The following is a 13,585-nucleotide window of genomic DNA, read 5'->3' as shown; positions in this document are numbered from 1 at the left end:
TTGACAATAATACATTTAACCTTTTCATATTCCTAAAAAACACTTCAGTTTTGCACCGTTAAGTATGGAAAAACTTCGGATCTAGGTTCCTTTTTACTGTTTTGAAAAGAAGCAACTGTTTCGTCCCAATGTCCATCACTTCAAGGTTTACAGAGTGTGCATCGATACCTATTACAGTATAGAAGATGAATATTTTAGGTCATGACAGCAACCATGAGATTGAGATGTGAACCTCAGACCCTTTTTTAGGTGGACAGTCTACCACACAATACGTTACAGACTATCAAAGTAAATAAACCCTAGGTTATCATTAACTTAGAATAAACAAATTTTATGGTGATTAATTTGTATTAGACCTTTTAACTATATCGAAAAATACTACTAGTCATGTTTAATTATACCCAAATTATTATTTTATTAGTATCAAAATTAGCATGGTGAGTTTTCCTTTGTTAGTGTCAGATAGCTACACAACAAAAACGTTGGCGTAATTGTAAAATTAAACATATTTTTCTGTTTATTTTTTTAAGGGTAAAAGAGTAATTTTATTAATTTGAGAGGTTACTTGAAAAAGATGAACTTGGGCATGCTTTTTGTAACAAAAGGTATGCTGTCAACAAATTTTCTGGAGGAATAATTCCAAAAGACTCAATCTTTTCTCTTTTGGGCTTAGGGCTGTTTCAAGACTTGAGTGAAGAACGATAAACCAAGTGTCTCCATAAACATGCAAGGAAAAAGATGCTGATCTGTAAGCCAAAAGCGTGAAATCTGGGAAGAACATTGCCGGCCATTTGTTTTTGAGATTAGCCTGTGAAAAAAATGAGAGTTAGCCTGAAGCTTTCGAGCTTTAGCTAGAAAAAAGAGAGTTGAATGCTAAAGACTCGTGTGCTGGGGATCTAAACCATTCGGATCTTCGATTAAAAGACTTGGTACAGCAAAAAGTCATGAACTGAAATGTGGAAACCCATATTCAAATAAATCGATTCACCCATCCGCCGCTCTTTTCACCACGTTCTGATCTTCCATCACGTCTCGAGTTTCTTTATTTCTTATATATTGGTAATATATTATGATCTTTTACAAGTAGGTTGGTAATGGAAATAAAAATATATTGTTTATTATGAATCTGTCTCAATCTTACATAAATATATTAATGCTCTCATTATCAAATAACCTCTAAAACACGTAATGGGTTGTCATTAGTTTGTCAATTAGAAAACGAGAAGTAGTAGTTCCACGGCCAATGACAGATGAGGCGACGTGTGTTTGATGTGTGGGTGTGATGTGAAGGATGTTGATGCAGGAGGAGTATGGCTGCCAGAAATTGGTCCGCCATTGCCGGGAAGCAAGCTGGCAACGTCGGAAAACCGTGTCGAAAGCGTTGTAATCGCAACCTAAAGATTGATATCTGCATATATCTAGAGCAAATTAAAGACTCAGGTCACACATGAGAAAGAATTTCTGGCAAAAGCTCATCTTCGATCCAAAATTCTAGAGACCGAAACAACGCATGCATGCGAGTACCGTGCCACAAGAAAGCACAGAGGCCTGTGAGATAGAGGACGCCTTTGGTGAACAACTTTATAGTCACACATGAAAGTAAAGCTCTGAAAAGCCATGCATGCACTTGTTTTCTTTTGAAGGAACTTATTCACGTACAGCAATATATACACTGAAATGAACCATATAGCATCCGTGAACGCTTTTATTAGGCTCATCCCTCCTCCATTGCATAAAGATGTTTGGAGCGAGGGAAATAATGAGCTGCCCCTGGTTAGAACTCATACTGAACATTTGCAACAAGTTTCGCAGATTGCCAAGAGGATACCTCGCTGGGCAGGGAACGCCATAAAGAACCAAGGAAGAGAAGTATCCAGAGCAGAGACCGAGTTGTAGAGAGCAGAAGGGAATGCCTACGAGGAAAGAGTTAAAAAAACGAACGCCCACCGTGGGGCTCGAACCCACGACCACAAGGTTAAGAGCCTTGCGCTCTACCGACTGAGCTAGACGGGCATCTGAGAACACTCGCTCAAATAAATGTTTTTCAGCGTTTTCTTTGCAGTCATTGGCACCAGATTAGACCTGAGAATTCCCCACTTTATCAAAATTGTGTTTTTATTTCAGATTTTTTGTTGAGTTTGCTCCAAATTCAGATCCAAAAGTTTGTGATGTTTGAAATACTTGGCAACCAACCTGCGACTGGTTACATAATCTGATTAAAAAGCTATAGACTTTGGTTGGGCACAAGATCGTAATTTGAACCATTTATGTCCTCGTTCTCAAGTGCCTCCCACTGCCCTTTGGCTGTTCCTGTAAGAGTTTGGAAGATAATATTCTTGTATCAGACACTGTACAGTTGGTTCCTTGCTCCTGCAATTTATCGTTGAGATGAACGTAAGCGAGTTCATTCTAGCACGAATCCTGGAATTATGAATGAAAAGCTAGCAGATAATATATCCCCTCACGCATGGGTAGATAATATATCTCTTCATGCATAAGGAATACAACATATTATCATGATTTCAAGGCATTCAGCTGTGGCTATGCAAGTCGACATGAGTAAGTCATATGAGAGGATTTTACAGATCTTACTGAAATTGGATAACTTGGTTCCCTCTTAGTCAACCATTAGATTGAGTTGACCAAGATTTGATACGACACTAGTCTCTGGATAAGCCAGTAAACGCAACATAGCAGCTTAGCACATATCCATGTGAACTGAACATGTTTGATGGAGATTCCGAGTCTCATCTGCAATTTGGTCGACCTGCCCAATGTAAAACCATGAACCAATTCCTCAGGAAATTAGACCGAGTTACTGGCTGCTGCAATGGCGTCTGGAATGGCCTGGTGAACAGACGTACTATCCGATGCAATGATATGAAAAATAGTAAAAATTGATCGAGGGCTCTTATTGGCAGGATAAAATCAGAATGATACAGCTTCACACAACAAGAAAATCCACTTCGACTTTGAAAACATTTCTACATCAGATGCAAGTACTCTAACTAGCCTTAGTTTGATTCTCAGGCTGCACTTAGATGTTTCAAATGCATATTGGGAACATTCATGTACCGAAATACTAATCATTTGAGTATGAGTTCATAATACATGCTAAGGAATAAAGACAGTTAAGCAAGTCACTTTAATCGACAACAAACAACCAAAGACATCATATGAGGCACATGTCCTCATGCAGACAAGTTAAGGATTATAACCATTTGAGATTTTGGAAATGTGAAGGGTCGGTCTTCAACAAGATCCATTGGACGGATTTTTCCTTTTTTTCTGGATCTTAATAGTTTCACAGAAATTAGATCCCGGTAGTTGCTCATTTAAAAAATACAAACCTACACTATGCGATTCATTTACCAACAATTTTGGCTCTCTATTTGAACTTAATAATTAAAAATTCCATAAGCGGGGATCCCAAGTGATTACCTAATGAATCCCGAACCATTCATGCCTCGGCCACGAGGTTGTTCTTCCTTGGTCCAGGAATGAAAAAAAGAAGGTGATTGCAGTCCGCTAGTACTGCCTCTTCTCAGATTTTAGAAATTCAGTGATTGGCATTTTCCTCTCATTGTCCCATCTATTTAAGGCCCTTTTAAAAGATTCCATAATGACCTTCACTGCCATGGTTGGATGAAGTGAACTGACAACAACGAAAGACAAGAGAATGGAAACGAAGTATCTCAGCATCCATGATGGGATATCTAACATTTGACTAGTTCCGGTTCGTCTTAAACCTAAATATTTACTATGTTAATAATCAAGTATAATAACCGAAAATTTATGTAATGTACTTGCTAATGTAGAACGTGTAACTTGTGATAGAAGACTAAAATAATTGTACAAAAAGTACATATTTTGTGACAACTGCAACCAATTTTGTTGTATTAATATGGTGGTATAGCTTAAGGGGAACTCAATGTTCATAATCATAAAAATTGATCCAAAAATAGATAACATAAATGTGCTTAACACAAGCAATTCACTAGAATAGCTTTTTGCATATTGGCACCATCCAGGATGTCTTCGACAATGTCATGGTTGAGCAACTTGCCGAGATGTCAGACAGAATTGGAATATATGCAGGACAATGTCCTGAAGAAATCAAAGCATCTAATGGAGAAAGGATCCAACTAGTGATTTTTCACAACAGTAGTATGGTATAGCTGACATGGATCTTCCGAAGGAAAAGAAGATTTGACAAGCCTCGAAGTTCGAAGCTCCACTTATGCCAAACTTTGTCTGGAAAACATGTCAACACTACAACCTTTGAGCAATACCTTCAGCTTTGCTTCGGTCATGTGATTCATCGTGGCTTGTAACACAGTGTATCATGAGGCTGAAGATGGAGTATTGGCCTTTCACTGGCTCCAATTCCCATCCTTGAGTTCCATCCAATTGGCTCCCGCGGCAAAAATTGTACAGTATTTCCTAAATATCCAATATATCATGTGCATAATCATGAAAAAAGGATGCTGGAACATAAGCATGTAAAATACTGCACCAATTCCATGTATGTGCTAACTCAATCTCATCCACACGCAAGACTAAACACAGATGCATCCTTCAGGTGTAGCAGGTGTCTTATACAACCACACAATATTTCACAACTTCCATTATTCCGTGAGATATGCATGCTATTCGCATCATGCCATGTTGGTTATTGGATTCTCAATGTCTTATGAGTTCATGACACGCAAGACTAAACCTTTTGCCTTTTTGTTTCCGATGCACCCAATATTGCAAGATAATGAACTATATATTTTGCAGATTTTTCTTGATTTTTTGAATCTTTTGACTTTGATGGCATGGCTTGATGTGATATGTTCCTTTTGAGACAGATTTTGATTGAAATTTCACATTACAGCTAATGCCAGAAAGCCGCAATATCATTAAAAATTGTATATTGCTTTCGAAAGGGTATACATCCTTGTGTCCACGTTTGCGAGCATGACAGGCAAACTTTTCTAGAGAAAGCATATCCCAATATACCGCAGACAAAAGGTGACTGTAAGAAATTTAATCATCGTTTGCAGTAAAGAATATGCCTTATTTGACTTCCATTTCTTCACAAAGAAAAATTGAATGAGAAACTTGAAATATCATAACTGACACATTAAGATAACTGTTGACTATTTGAATTTATATAGCACATTTTGCAAGAAAAATTACATTTCTATATTGACAGTATATAAACTGCTTCGAGAGGACTCAAAGGTTTGCTTGCTAAGTCCATCTTTTAATTAACAATTATTCGCTGCTAACATGTTGAAACCAGGAAAGATTTTCATCGCCACAAATTCATAACTTATGGATTAGCATGTTGGTTCACAGATACCGACTGCCTACATAGAGTTCACACTTTCATACATATGAATGTATCTCTACACTCCCACCTTCAGCATTCCGACTACATAAGCAAAAAAACTCAACTACTATGGGCAAGCAAAAGCGAGTAGAAGATGGAAGGTTTGAACAACCATAACCAATAAACTAACAAAAATATGAGAAGAAATTCTTTACGTGGTCTGGATACAAGGTGAATTTTGGAACGAGGCCCGGAGAACATCCAGCTGTCTTCATCCAATGACTTCACCTCCTTGTGCAATGCAGCCATTACATCCGATTTCAGAACTGAACCAAAGAAAAAATTCCACCAGTCAGCGATCACCATCAGAGTTCGTACAACTAAGCTGAGACGTCCACTTAGTAATAATCATAATCGATGCAAACTGCAACCAAGTACTGATATACAGAAGCAAGGACAGAAACCCCAAAGGCAAAACCCAGAACCAATACATCACACTCAGGAAACCTATGCTAAGAGGAAGCATCGGCAAGACCAAAGATTTAACAGTGATTACAGGACGCCATCGACCCTTTGACGAAGAAATAAGATCAGCGCCTCTTCTAAGGAAGAACATGATTGGCGGTACTCATAATTACAAAGAAGTGAGAAAATAACGGACAATGAATTCGTTTCGGATACTACTCCCAGAACCAAAGCATACTAAAAAGCTACGGATTGGCAAAAAAGATGAAGGTTAACGGAGCGCTATTACCAGTCATTGCTTCTAGTTTGCAATCTTGGGCAGAAACGATATCCTCGTGGAATTGGAAGAAGGGCGACTCATCGCCCATGACGGCGTTGCTCGCCGAAACCGAAGATCTCGCCGGAGAGCTCATTCTTGGTGATTACGATCCCAAGAAACCGATCGCCCTTTCTACCAAAATTTGGGGGCAGAGAGAGAGAGCGAGGCAGAGGCAGAGAGGGCGGGAAGAAGGATGGACGAGTCGGGTTCGCAAAATGCCATACGAATTTGAAAAACAAGCTCTCTTTCTTTCCCTTCCACGTGTGTAATGTGGAAAAGTATTCCCAAATGCAGGCAGGTTCTTTATTAAATTTACTATTACGCGTCATAGAGTTTTTTATTTTTCTGAAAACCTCAGTCTTATTTGCTTTTTTTCTAATGTAGTTAGTTGGACACCAATTGTTAGTAAGAAAATTTCGTAGGTTTTTTTTTTTTTTTTTGGTTGAAAATGATAGATATGAGGTTTTAGTTGACAAGTGTATTGCTTCTTATTTAGGTTTCCAAGCAGCCTCTTCAAAGTATCTCTTTATTTAATTCTGAAATCAATGAATATAATTCTTTTAAACTTGTAAAAATATAATATGACAATTACTTCCGGTGATGCTCCGAAACATGCAAGTTAAGAAAAATATATATTTGTGTCCAAATAAAAGTAGAATTTTTTTTTTGGAGTGTCAATTTCATGTCGATGTCAAGCTAGTGCTGTGCGACTGTTACTTTGGCATTATTTTGTAAAATAAATAATAGTTTTGAGTGACTCACATCGATTAGAACTAAAAAGATTCTGCGTGAACCTCGATTTTGAAAAATGGTGGCTTTGATATATCAATACCTAATTACTTTCTTTTTTAAAGATTTGGTGCATATGAGGGTATCAGTAACTTTAAATTAGTGTTATATTGAGTAGAGTTAACATTTTTGTCGTATTTATCGGGTGATAGAGGCGAATGTGGCCGATATTTTACGCCCCTTCTCGTTGTCCTGGCGTAAGTATGCAGCAAGATTGTCAATGCCATAAAAAACCAACCAAAGAGATTAACGGGACATCGTGGAATCGTTTCTAGCCACGCCTCTATAAAATAAAAACGATTAGTTAAATTTCTAACGACGCCCAACGTAAAGAGGTGTTTGGCATCACGTCATTTTTGGCTTGTTTTGTTCCGAAATAAGCAAACAGTGGATACTTTTTAGTTAGGACTCGAACACCGATATATATATATATATATATATATATATATATATATATATATATATATATATATATATATAGAGAGAGAGAGAGAGAGAGAGAAAGAGAAAACCAATACTTAAGGAACAAAAACCAGACCCTTTACATATGATATGCAAAGTTTTTTTTAAATGGAGACCTTATCAATATGATTTTGAGGACAAGTTGATGTAAATTATATAATACGTTTATCATGTTTTGGTTTTAATAATGTGTTTATAATAAGAAAAAATGAATAGCCCTCGTAGCATTAACATTTCAATAGTAAAAGAATGAATACTTTTCATAAAAACAAGTTGATTCAAAGCATTTTATATCAAAATAGTTTTTTTATAAATATATTATGATGTTTATATTTTATCTAAAATACTTTGTTAACAATAAATTAAAGGGTCTTGTACATATATATACACACACATATATATATATATATATATGAATTGATAATTAAAATCAATGATTTTTTTTTTCAAGGCAGGTTAAAGATTTGAACAAAAAAAGGTCTAACAAGCTCGTTTGGCAACAGTAACAAGTTGTTATTTCAGATGTTAGTGTTTCATAAATCGCTCATGAACTTGGGTTCATAGCAGTAACAACTTATTAAGAACTACAAAATTCACTTTTAGATGCAAGTATTTAAAAATATTTAGTTCTTTTGTTGGATACTGGGTAATAGCTTTTCCTCCATTTTCTCAAAAAACCAATATTGTTGAAATCCTTTGTGGTCTTCCCCAGTGGGAAAACCGTGCTACCCAATCGCAAGTAAGATGTCAATGAGTTATATTATTCAGATTTGAATCAAACTTACTCTTAACCATATTCACATTTTCATGTGTTCATATGTTCAGATTTGAATTTATATCTGAGTTCAAATTACAATTTGAATGTGACCTGAATCCGATTTTCAGTTTCACATTAAATCTAACCATGACTTTTATACGAGATGTGAGTCACATTACGATATGCTAACAAGTGACTTTCAAAAGAAAGTATGGACATTGGATATATGTTAAAACTAAATTCATTTGGGATATGAATCTAATGTGACAGGATATAATATAAATATAAATCTCAATTCAATCAGATGTCATTTTTTAAAATATGATTTCGATTCAATTTCATAATCAAATATTAAATTGGTCTTTCACATTTGGTTTTTTGGACCAAGTGAGTCGGATATCCGATCCAAACCAATTTTATTGACCATCTATGATTAAAATTCAAATATGCCCAATCCTTATACCCCAAACAAGCTTGCGTAATATAAAAATCTCAATAGTTAGGAAATGATTACGAAGTTTCTTTATTTTATTTTTTTTATGCAAATATTTATCCTATATCATATAAAAATGCTGCTTTGGTTTGAAGAGACGGATCCCAAATCCAGCCATTCTTGATCATCTGGACGTGACGAGCTTTAAAAGTAGGGGCCCTTCTCGTCATTTACTTGTGGTTTGAAGTTCGAATTTCCTCGTAAATTAATAAATCGGTGAGAGCTCCTCCCGTTTCCTCTTCCTTCATCCCCAATTCCGCGCACACGCATAACGTTGAAGCGTGGGCCTCTTTCGCTTTCTTCTCGAGGGTTTAGACTAGGGCTCCGATTCCCTTCCGATCTAGAAATCCCAGATCTCTTTCTCTTTCTCCCTTTCTCTCTCTCTCTCTGAGATCTGTGGTAGCGGGAAAACTGAGACACGATGTCGGTGAGTGGCTTTTCTTCGAATTTGGTATTCGTTTAATTCATTTTCTTCTGCTCTCGATTTTGCTAGTTTTCTTTTCTTCCATTTTGTACTTAATTGAGTTAATTGTCACCAGCACTTTTGTGGAGTTGGAATTCATGATTTTGCACCTGATAAGTGTTTGCATATACTGTTAATGAGAGCTTTGCTCACGTGGTTGGGGAGTTGGTTTAAGACATTCTGATTAACGGAGGTCGATGGTTACGCGCAGAGATGTGTTTTTTGGCATCCTCTGATTGTCGCCTGCCTAACAAATAGAAAAAAAAATTGAAAAGGAAAAAGGGATGTTTACAGGGATGAGGCAGAATCGGGAAAATTTATGTTTGACGGTCAGATTGGTTGGTTGTGGCACTTGGGTCTTTGATCGTGGCATCGTAGATGTCATGAAAATGGGATTTTGGGCGAAAGTTTTGTGGCGCATCAAAAGTCTTTTCCATGGATCTTGCTGGAATTTCTTATGTGTGTTTCAATTTTTAGCTGTTGGTGTTCCTCTGGGCTAATCCTCAAAAGAAACTAAATGTCCATGTCCTGCTTACTGCTAAATTGCCAATCGATCCAATTCCAGATCAGGTGAACTGAAGTATTTACCAAAAGGAAAGATGAGGAAGAATCAGAACTAGGAAACTGAAGTATCATGATTTCTGAGCACTCTCCTTGTTCGTTGTTTGCTAGAAAACGCAGCAGACAGGCACCTAAAGATGCATGAACATATATCCGTAGATAGTTTGTATGTTGGACATTTGATATTTGTGCCTATTTTCGCTACTGTTTCCTCTAGGTATGCATGAACAGATTTGCTTTTTTTTGCAAATTAATTTTTTTTGGGGGTAAAGTCAACTTTTGTTAAGAATTAAGATAGAGGAGAATAAAGATATAGACTTAGGGAGGACCATATTTGCGTGAATGAATCAACATGCTGGCCTTCTTGTGCCAAATTATTTCAATGTACAGCTAGATGGCCGCGCTAACATCTCATCCAATTGGCTGCCTGTTGATGAATGCACCACTGATGAGAGTCGTTGGTGTTCCTTTGTAGAATATTTTTCTCTTCACAATCTCCAATGCATGGTGGTAGGAAAATCAATTTATTTGTACAGAAATTCATATATACATGTATGAATATAATATGTGGAATTGGGTTGTGTGTGTGTGTGTGCCCATTTAAGATTCAATCTATAGACATGTTCACAACCAATTTTGTGCTATGTAACTATGAATGTGTATATGAGCCTACGAGGTGTCCTTGCATTACGGACCCTAAGCATTTTCAACACAAAGTTTAGGCAGATCACCTTTTTTTTTTATTTTTGGGATCTGTTGTAGATTTCAAAACATAATGATGTCCATGTCATAGGCCAAGTTTTTCAAAATTTGATGAGTGACAAAGGAAATCGATGAAGTTTCTCACATGCACTAAAAGAAGAGTACATTCGCATAAATTTTGACAAACAAGATAAATTTGCCGAATCTTGGAATAAACTTTTACTGGCTGGGTCTATGTGTACTTTTTCTAATAGGCGATGAAATAAGGAAGAGAAATATAATAGCTGGTATTACCAGCTCGAACAAAGTAAGGTAGGCTTGAGCTTGATCAACAGGATCGATAGCAGGAGCAACTCATGATTGGCTCTTCTTCTGTACATTTCTTGCTGTTCCTGTTATGGTACAGAAAGTTGAAATGTATTCTGTTTATTTTCCACTTTTTTTTTTACATCAACTCTGCGTTATTGGTTATTTAGTGTTCTTATTTTCCTTCTTCCCCATGTTTCTTTATTACAGGTGAAAACAGTGAAGGTCAGCAATGTCTCGCTAGGTGCTTCTGAGCGAGACATTAAAGAATTTTTTTCCTTTTCTGGTGATATTGAATATGTCGAAATGCAAAGGTTTGTTAAAATCTTCCTCAATTTCATGAAGGTTTGTTAAATTCTTCAAGTTTTTTTCTTCAAAGGCAGCTCTTTCACTTGCAGTGAAAGCGAGCGATCTCAAATTGCCTTTGTCACCTTCAAAGATTCACAGGGTGCTGAGACTGCACTACTTCTTTCTGTATGTTTCTCCTCTGTGTGTGCGTTATTTCTAAAGAATATTTGGTGACATGTCTGCTAATCTGCTGTTGTTTCATATTTATTTATGTGACATTGTTCATAAGATATTCTTGTTAACAGGGTGCCACAATAGTTGATCTCTCTGTTTCCATCTCTCCCGCTCCTGATTACCAGCTACCACCAGCTGCCTTAGCTCCTCCACCGGTAAACATATTCTCTTGTGAATTCCATTTTCTATGTAAAGCATGCCACACTTTCTAGGCTATTTATTCAATGAATGTTACTTTTTTAGGCAAAAGAAAACAAAGCTGCTGGTGGTGCAGAATCTGTGGTTCAGAAGGCAGAGGATGTTGTAAGCGGCATGCTTGCAAAAGGTTTCATCTTAGGTAAGGATGCCCTCAACAAAGCAAAAACATTTGATGAGAAGCACCAGTTCACATCCAATGCTACGGCCAAGGTTGCATCTCTGGATAGAAAGATGGGACTTAGTGAGAAGATAAGCATGGGCACCGCTGCGGTCAATGAGAAAGTTAAGGAAGTCGATCAGAAATTCCATGTCTCCGAGAAGACTAAGTCTGCATTTGCTGCTGCAGAGCAACAGGTCAGCACTGCTGGCTCTGCCATTATGAAAAACCGTTATGTGCTTACTGGAGCTACATGGGTGACTGGTGCCTTTAACAAAGTTGCCAAGGCTGCAGAAGATGTGGCCTTGAAGGCCAAAGGAAAAGTCAAGGCAGAAGAAGAACGCACCGGAAAAGACACAGAAGGTTATCAAGCAATTCATCTCTCGGAATCTCCAAAATCTATTACACCCAGCGAGCCTTCTTCAAAGCCTCCACCTGCACAAGGATTGATTCTTTGATTGTCTAAGGCATTTGAGAATAGGCTTTATAAATTTTGAACGTTTGGTGTTTCCATGTTTGTATCCCGTTCTCTGTAGTTGGTTGGACTCTGTTAAGTGAAAGATTGCCGACCGTGTGCTCTCTGTCTTCCTAATGGTGAGAGCTCAACTCTTCAACAGAGAGGATAGTGCCTTTGATGTGGAACTGGCAATCATTCAAATCGTGATCGTGGTAATGTAAGTTATTTTGTTTGATATCATTTGGCAGTTGGCACATATACTAGACTCTTTTTTGCTGGTGGTAGCTCATGCTTTGGATGATTTCAAGGTTTCTTGAGTGATTGGACCTGCTGACCGTGTTATTCTTGTAAAACTTATTCATTACACCATATGTAACTTATTCATTACACCGTATGAAGATTACACCGTATGAAGAACGGCTCATCCTAATTTGTGTAAGTAAGATATAGGCATGTTGGTGTATTAGCATCTTTTAAGGGGTTGTTTGGTAGTATGAACACTTTGTGAGTGTCATGAATCTACTTTAAACATTGGAGCAGTTTCATACTACTAAAACTATTGTTCTTGAACTTAGCTTAATTGGAATTTGCTTTGATAAAATTAGGCCAGATTTATAAAACCATAGTTTTAGTGTTCTAAGAATCTGTCCTAATCTTTAGGATAGATTCATGATACACTATGCTGCCAAACGACTCATAAAGTAATCACACTTGTGTTGCTAGCTGGTCATGAACTGATCATCCACTCAGCTAGTCATATTTGGTAAAAAATTTTCTCAATTCTGATATGATTTTGAGAGATTTCCCAGTCAGCAAAACCGTATCTAGCTAAAACTGGCCAATTAAGAAATGTGTTTCAACAACGAGGGAGGGCACAGAAGAAGCTGGTAGTTGTATGCGACTGATAGTCGTCTGCCTAACCCTGGCTTGCAAATGTAACTGATGATAGTCTGCCTAACCCCAACTTGCAGATCGAGTCTGTTCCTCGTTAGTTTTATGCAAAACACAATCGTCCAAGAGCCTATTGTTGAATTTGACCACCGGATGTTTTTTACATCACTTTTAATGAAAAATATATTTTGATCTACACTAATTTAAACCAATCATTACTTGGTTTAAGATGGGGGTAGCTTTTCTCCAAGGAGTTGGAAAGAAGCTACCGAACTTGAGTTAGCCCACAGAAACTCATTAAGCTCAATTGGTCACATAAAAATGAATATATATGTAATTTTCCCTATATTTACGACAATTCGACGTTTCAGAATAGGAGTAGCTCAATGTGTTGCCGTCGGATGTATTTCATCCTCAAAGCCATGCTCGGACCCAGCTTAGTTCGAAGGAGCTGAGCTCGTTTGAGTTAAGCTCGAGCCAAGGCTTTTAAGGCCGGAGTCGGGCCCAAGCGCCTTACCTCTGGTGAATACGGGCTAAGATCACGCGTGTAACACAGATTTTTTTTTGTTCTTCCTTTGTTCTAGTCCGCCAACCTTGAGAAATGTCACACACGTCAGTGACACCTTGGAACTTTTTCTAATTATATAAGAAGTTCAACATTTCTATAGTCTTACCTACAAATTTTGTGGCGTAAAGTCACACATGAGTTATTAGTTTCAAATG

The 13,585-nt window shown here is 37.3% G+C and overlaps 2 protein-coding genes and 1 non-coding gene across 3 annotated transcripts; 1 reads left to right on the top strand and 2 right to left on the bottom strand.

The window, feature by feature from the left end:
- Positions 1–1,940: 1,940 nt before the first annotated feature.
- TRNAK-CUU (transfer RNA lysine (anticodon CUU)) lies at positions 1,941–2,013 on the bottom strand. Its single transcript has one exon. It is a non-coding gene; the product is annotated as a tRNA-Lys (tRNA).
- Positions 2,014–3,866: 1,853 nt separating this feature from the next.
- LOC116252351 (protein SAMBA) lies at positions 3,867–6,305 on the bottom strand. Its single transcript, XM_031626546.2, has 3 exons — positions 6,075–6,305; positions 5,536–5,646; positions 3,867–4,443 (listed from the first exon to the last, which is right to left on the bottom strand). Exons 1-3 carry the CDS (start codon positions 6,196–6,198, stop codon positions 4,319–4,321), a joined length of 360 nt encoding a protein of 119 aa, XP_031482406.1. The 5' UTR covers positions 6,199–6,305; the 3' UTR covers positions 3,867–4,318.
- Positions 6,306–8,779: 2,474 nt separating this feature from the next.
- Positions 8,780–12,206, top strand: LOC116253648 (binding partner of ACD11 1). Its single transcript, XM_031628579.2, has 5 exons — positions 8,780–9,032; positions 10,848–10,951; positions 11,036–11,111; positions 11,231–11,314; positions 11,403–12,206. Exons 1-5 carry the CDS (start codon positions 9,027–9,029, stop codon positions 11,970–11,972), a joined length of 840 nt encoding a protein of 279 aa, XP_031484439.1. The 5' UTR covers positions 8,780–9,026; the 3' UTR covers positions 11,973–12,206.
- The last annotated feature ends 1,379 nt before the right edge of the window (positions 12,207–13,585 follow it).

The sequence above is a fragment of the Nymphaea colorata genome, chromosome 4, assembly GCF_008831285.2.
Source record: "Nymphaea colorata isolate Beijing-Zhang1983 chromosome 4, ASM883128v2, whole genome shotgun sequence".
Lineage (NCBI taxonomy): Eukaryota > Viridiplantae > Streptophyta > Magnoliopsida > Nymphaeales > Nymphaeaceae > Nymphaea > Nymphaea colorata.
The sequence above is the reverse complement of the archived record's forward strand: the minus strand, read 5'-3'. Positions and strand labels throughout refer to the sequence as shown.

Bases quoted from the DNA above. Each gene is read 5' to 3' on its own strand.
- LOC116252351 (XM_031626546.2), bottom strand. From the start codon at position 6,198: ATGAGCTCTCCGGCGAGATCTTCGGTTTCGGCGAGCAACGCCGTCATG. The intron at 5,647-6,074 runs GTAATAGCGCTC...TCTTTGGTTCAG, and splicing joins CAAACTAGAAGCAATGACTG to TTCTGAAATCGGATGTAATG. The intron at 4,444-5,535 runs GTAAAGAATTTC...TTGGATATTTAG, and splicing joins TCACCTTGTATCCAGACCAC to GAAATACTGTACAATTTTTG.
- LOC116253648 (XM_031628579.2), top strand. The intron at 10,952-11,035 runs GTTTGTTAAAAT...TTTCACTTGCAG, and splicing joins GAATATGTCGAAATGCAAAG to TGAAAGCGAGCGATCTCAAA. The intron at 11,112-11,230 runs GTATGTTTCTCC...TCTTGTTAACAG, and splicing joins AGACTGCACTACTTCTTTCT to GGTGCCACAATAGTTGATCT.